General features: G+C 38.8%; 1 protein-coding gene across 1 annotated transcript; it reads right to left on the bottom strand.

Annotated features, from left to right (window-relative positions):
- Positions 1 to 5,497: 5,497 nt before the first annotated feature.
- Positions 5,498 to 6,667, bottom strand: LOC135200621 (high affinity cationic amino acid transporter 1-like). The gene has a single exon (XM_064229234.1). The coding sequence runs from the start codon at positions 6,665 to 6,667 to the stop codon at positions 5,498 to 5,500; it is 1,170 nt and encodes a 389-aa protein (XP_064085304.1).
- Between the last annotated feature and the right edge of the window lie 37 nt (positions 6,668 to 6,704).

The raw sequence follows: 6,704 nt of genomic DNA, 5'->3' as shown, positions 1-6,704 counted from the left end.
TTACCTGTCACATTTCATCAGAAGGGACTCACCTGGCGGAGTAAATAGGTGATTATGGGAAATGACAGCCGCCCGTTGCCCAGGTTCGAGTGACCATTGAGATAACGCAATATAAGGGCCTCCGTCTCTCGGTAATTTAATAGATTCCTCCTATGGCGCCCGCGTCCAATAACATTTTCCCGCGATATGAAACGTAGTTGCCGCTCAAAGACGCTGTCAAACGCGCGCATGCGCGGCCACACGCACGCACATACACAGGTATGCGAGGTTGCGCTGGCGCGCAAATTGTGTAGTGTTGTGGTCAAAACGTTGGGCGCAATTTTTGTTTAATCCTAGTACGGGTTAAAAGGACAATTCTGCGGTATATATATATATATAAATATATATTAGTATATATATATATATATATATATATATATATATTATATATATATATATATATGTATATATATATATATTATATATATATAGATATACTATTATATATATATATATATATATATATATACATTCATTAAGCTACAAATGTCCTGATTTCTCCTCTGTCCGCTGGTTCTAATCCACGAGAGGACGAAGTTATTATCAACTAAAAAAAAATTCCCCTTCTGCTAACATATATGAAAAAATATATATAAATTCCTAGGTATAGCGAATTGGATATTAAAGGACATTTGTAACTTATATATATATATATATATATATATATATATATATATATATTATATATATATATATATATATATGTGTGTGTGTGTGTGTTGTGTGTGTGTGTGTGTGTTTGCTACGTACATATATATATATATATATCATATAATATATATATATAAAATATATTTTATATATATATATATATATATATATAGATATATATATATATATATATTATATATATATATATAGTGACGTAGTCAGTGAATCACGAAGCGCAACTCCAGCGCATCCCATAATCCAATGATTGGCTGATCTCGTACCATGCATCCACTCCATTATCCTTTGTTAGCGTGAACTTGAAGCCTGCACCTACGAGGATTTCGTTCCGTAAAGGACAAGAAATCGAATCAAACTCCGTTAGTTTTGTTCTGTAAAAAAGACAGCTTATTATCAAGTAACAAGGTCTATTAAAACCTTGAGTTTCCAAACCATTTTTTCTCTCATTTAATTGTATTTTTTTATTCATCTTTATTCATGTTTTCAGAAAGCATAGTTAGATTTTATTATTCGAGAATAAATAGGATAGGTTTTAAGTATGGTCTCTCAGTAAAAATATGTAAAAATGAGTTTAATATTCAGTTTACTTCTAGGTAAACCTCTTTTTTTTCTTCTTCTTTTTTTTGAGGTTCAGCTTCTCATTCAGTTTTATACAAGGTCCCTTAGTTAACATATTAATGAAAATATATATAAAAAATTTGTTAGCTCAATCCTAGGTAAACATAAGAAGTCCAGCTTCTCATTCAGTTTATTTAATCTCTGTAATCTGGTTAGATTTCACGGCAGACAGACCAGCTAACCCGGTGATGTTCAGCCACCCGCAAAACGCATATAATATCATATTAATGTTTTTATATATACGCCTCTATGACGGGAAAGATCAACATTGGAGAAATGAGCTCTGTTATAAAATTCTTAGGAAAATATTTGATGTAATTTAATGTTTTACCTATTTGTGGGCATTTTTCTATGAAAATCATTTTTCATGTTTTGATTTGAACACAGGGGGAAAAAAATGAAGGGAACTCTTGCTGGGAAATTTTCTAATGTGATAAGATACAGCTATTCGAATTAAACTAGATATTTTGTATATTTCAACAAAAAAAGCAACCCTTCAGTCTCCCATAGTTCCATGACACGCATTTTCTCTCAAGTAGATTCTGGTAGTAAAATGATCATAAAAAGTCACAGAGATAAAGGACTTCTAAATCTTTCTGTCAAACCTTGTCTTCACCTAATGATGTAACTTTGATGAAAGGGGAAAGAGTGTGTCCGCCACATGATATGTGAGGGTTGATTAGTCCTTGACTTCTATATTGCTAAAGTTTTCCTGCTCTCCTTTCTTCACTCTATCTTTCTTCCTTTCTGTCAATCTTCAGCTGGGAACCATTATGGACAGAGTCGACAGACTATGATAAACCCAAGAGTGCTCCAAGGGGAACCACCGTGCAGAGAAAGACAAGTTATATGAAATGGTGATAAATCAGTAAATGTGAGGGAACAGTAAATACAACCGATACAAGACGTCAGCAGAAGGCAGGAATGAATTTGCTCCCTGCATAACCAGTCTGACATTCAAGCAACTTGTCTGAGAGCATAGAATGCCGACCATTCCATCTTTTATCTGCCAACAGAAAACCTTCGTCCTCTGTGTACACTCGGTTCGATTATAAAGTTAACTGGAGTGATTTTTCATCCTGGTAGAATACTGTAAACAATCACCGTTTTAAAATCTAAAACTAACCTTTGTTTATTTTCGATAACGCCTTCATTGTTTATTACCACCTTAGTGTTCGTCCTTTACTAAGCAGTCAAGGGAAGCGGAAATTTTGTTTTTAATTAACATTAGAATCAGAATACACTATTTATTTTTGCGTGAAAGTAATGTGTCAACGAAATGCAATTCTCTTAAGTTTATACTGGCAATAAAATATTTTTTTTTTCTTTTGCATGAAAGCAATAATTCCTTCGCACAGATTCGAGCGAGGTATCACGCACCCACAGTTAGAAAGCAGTGCTTTCCCCCACTTGCGGGGAAAGCACGAATAACACCTTTCTCCCTCCCAACCCCACCCGTAGCAACAACGAATTTGACGCCCAAAGAGGTTTGGCCCACCTAGTCCAATATGCACACTCACTTCCCTCCTGCCGCAGGCATCGAACGCGATTTCCTCGGCCGATGCTTTGGTGAACTGGGTACACAAAGGGCGGCTCAGATAGGCTTAACACGGGTAGATGCCCCCGTGTGCCATCGGCCCGGGGGATGGAGTGGGGTGGAATGGGTGGGACGGAAAAGAGAGGAGTGTACCTAGTCATCTCTTTTGGGGTGGTGATGGTGGATTTCGTGTGTGCAGTCTTGATTCGCCTGCTCGCCTTTTTGGCTTCATTTGAGAATGGAGAGGGTGCTCTCTCTCTCTCTCTCTCTCTCTCTCTCTCTCTCTCTCTCTCTCTGTTTCCAATTCGTTTACTTATCGCCTCGCCTTTACTTAAGAGTGAAGGATGTTCTTTGTATCTTGCTTAAATACACACACTCCCTCACTCCAATTTGTTCACTTATCATCGCTTTGCCTTTATGTAAGAATGAAGGATGGTCTTGGTATCTTGCTTAACAACTCTCTCTCTCTCTCTCTCTCTCTCTCTCTCTCTCTCTCTCTCTCTCTCTCTCTCTCTGCGTTTCCAGTTCGTTTACTTCTCGCTTTGCCTTCATTGAAGAGTGAAGGATGTCCCTTGTATCGTGATTAATAACTCTCTCTCTCTCTCTCTCTCTCTCTCTCTCTCTCTCTCTCTCTCCGGGAATACAATAAATCGACGAATAGTAATAAAATCTTTACTTACAAACAAATTACATCTTTTCAGTTACAGTCATATCGCCAACAGCCAGCTCTACGTTTTCACAAAACGTTGGACCTAAAAAAAATCTTATTTAATCTTCTTTTTTTTTAGAAAATATTTTATATCTAGGAACACTTCCAAATACCACTGACATGATTTCATATAAGTTATATACAAAAAATTTATATACACAGGTAAACCTACACGGACAAACAAAATCAAGTCATTGAGTCTTGGTATGTACACAAAAGACTTCGGTTTTTTAATCCTGTCATATACACTCTACTACACAGGTAAACACAATCTGGTCTTTGGTCTCGGCATGTACACAGTCAAAATAAATCCGGTTTTTGAGTCTTGGTATGTACACTTATAAACAAAATCTGGTCTTTGAGTCTTGGAATGTGTACAGGTAACTAGAACCTAGTCTTTGAGTGTTGGTATGTATACAGTAAAACTAAATCTGGTTTCTGATTCTTGGTATGTACACAGGTAAAATAAATCAGGTGTCATACTCTTGATACATATATTAGTAAACCTATCTTTTCATTGAGCTTTGGTATGTTAGATCACATTTCCTAATTATATTTCCCGTGAGTTTAATGTATTATCTCGAAAAATCATTTTAGAATTATTTTAATTTTCTTTGAGAGAAAAATAGGCTAATTAATTCGTAGATGGGGTTTGTTAGTTCTACTGTATACTTAACAATAAACTGTATCTTTGGATAAAGATTATCTGGTATATATATACTGATCAGTTACTGGAGTATATGAAATAATTTAATGTCTCTCTATATATTTGATGTACACTGATGTTTACCAAATGATATATTGCTTCTCTGGATATCTGATGTATACCAGACAACATAAAGTGTCTCTCAATACCTTTTTACACTCCAAACTCTGTATTTCTCCTAAATTGTTCCGTCACAATATATCTGATGTTTCAATCAACAAATGCTTTTAGCGTAATGAGTAGTACATCTCTCATTGACATTAAATTTATACCTAATATCAGAAAGCAATATATAGGCAAACTTTTCACCGTGATATTATGATTCATATTGGGAACCAAAATGTTGCGATATAATTGATATTATATATATATATATATATATATAATATATATATGTGTGTTGTGTGTGTGTGTGTGTGTGTGTGTGTGTGTGTGTGTGTGTAGATGTACTTAATATACGCGTGTGAGTACGTATGGGTAATTTAAAAATACGAATTCTGATATGTATATACGTATACATATATATATATATATATATATATATATATATAATATATATATATATATACACATATATATATATTATATATATATATAACGGTGAATTTATTTATGTCTGCACGATCGTGTATATTGAACTGAAGAAGAAAACCATATTAAGAATATTCTACGATTATTCATGTTGAGCATTCTGGTATTAAAGAAAAATGGATAATATTAGTAAATTTAGATTTTTTTCTTGTCAAGGTCTTCAGTAATTTAAACATTTTCTTATCTTCTCAAAAACTGTACAGTAAACTTAAAATTTACCGATTCATTTTTACAAACAAAATTTAGCTAGCGTTCCAAGCTAGAGGTAACTATTTTTCACAACAGAAAGTTGACTTTGAATGAAAATCTTTTCATTTATCTTTTAATTTTTTACCATAAGTTTTTTTTCATGCCATCTTAAAATGTATTTTTCCATCGAAGGACAACTTGAACACAACGAGGTAGCTAAGAAAACTACAGGTAGTGGGAAAAGGGAAAGTTTTCTGTATTTGGATGATACAGTATTCGTATGAAATCATTTTTTGTACATTTTATTAAGTAATCCTGCCATCCAGTTTCTCAAATTTTCGATGAGTTATGTTTTGTTCTGTTGTATAACTTTTCCACAGAACAGACATTTGAATTTTTCACATTCACTAAGACTTGGTCATTATACCGCAATCCTCACTCAGAGCATCTCAGGAGTCACTTCTCGATCATTCTGAGTCAGGAGCGCCCTTGACAACACGGCCTCCAGGCTCCCAGTCCTCCCCTGAACCACCCACACGAGGCATCCCAACGCCCACACCACGCAGCTGAACAGGAGAGCAGGCACCGGGAGGTTCAGCATCAGCAAGATGTTTGTGAATATGGCCACCAGGGGCAACGCCGGCACCAAGTCCCTCTGGCTCGGCTCTGGAAGAGGGTTCTTCGGCTGCAGCCACAGGCCGAAGCTGCACACTAGACACCCACAAGCACACAGCGCCACTCCCGCCCACACCCAGTTGCCGATCTGGAGCTCCTTGGCGCCTCGTATAACGCCCACGCCGGCCAGGCAGTTGATGATGAAGGTGACGACCAGGAACCTCGAGGTCGTCCAGGAATTCCATGACGGGAGCTGCGGCGGCTCGACCACGGCCGTCACCCAGTTCCCGGATTCCCACTCGACGGACAGCTGTCGGGGCTGGGTCTCGTCGAAGGCCTGGTAAGGCCTCTGGTGGGACGAGGTCAGGTCCGTCATCTCTTTGGGGCTGTCGCTTCTAGTAGTAGAAGTGACGGAAGGAGCCGGGTTGGTGTGGGTCGTCTCCGCCGAGTGACGAACGGGCAGGGGGCGGTATCGGCGCGAGAGCACCGCCGTCGCCCCAGCCACGCCCGCGCCCAAACTCCCTGTGCCCAGGGTCCTCAGGAGTAGCCAGGAAGAACAGATGGCGGCTGTGGTGCCCGAAAGGACGCCGCAGATTAGGATCGACACCCAGGGGGTTGCTGTGTGGGGGGAGATCACTCTAAGCCAGCGAGGAGCTAAACCGTCGCAAGAGAGCCGGTGTAGAAGCCTAGAGGCCCCGAACAGACTACTCAGGACTGTAGCCCATAGGCCTAGGATGCCACCCACGCCAACCAGTGCCCTCATGGCCATGAGCGAAGCCCCTGGGAATAGGTTCCCCAAGGGAGCCGCGGTTTCGAAGGAGGGGGAAGCCAACGTGAAGGCGACGGCACTTGGGAAGAGTGCCAAAAGGAACACGATTCCAATGGCCATTCCAAGGCGACTCAGGGTATCCTTGGAATGTTGGCACTCGTCCATCAAGAAGGAGGAAGTGTGGCTCCCTATGACTCCGATGCTCATGATGGCTCCTCCGTTCATTACCTAGAGAATCAAAAGGTTATTACTTGTCATTAAA

The sequence above is a fragment of the Macrobrachium nipponense genome, chromosome 27 (assembly GCF_015104395.2).
Source record: "Macrobrachium nipponense isolate FS-2020 chromosome 27, ASM1510439v2, whole genome shotgun sequence".
Taxonomy (NCBI): Eukaryota; Metazoa; Arthropoda; class Malacostraca; order Decapoda; family Palaemonidae; genus Macrobrachium; species Macrobrachium nipponense.
Note: the sequence above shows the minus strand (reverse complement) of the source record. Positions and strands in the feature narration are given on the sequence as shown.

Excerpts from the sequence above, each read along its gene's own strand:
- LOC135200621 (XM_064229234.1), bottom strand. The coding sequence starts at position 6,667 with ATGAACGGAGGAGCCATCATGAGCATCGGAGTCATAGGGAGCCACACT.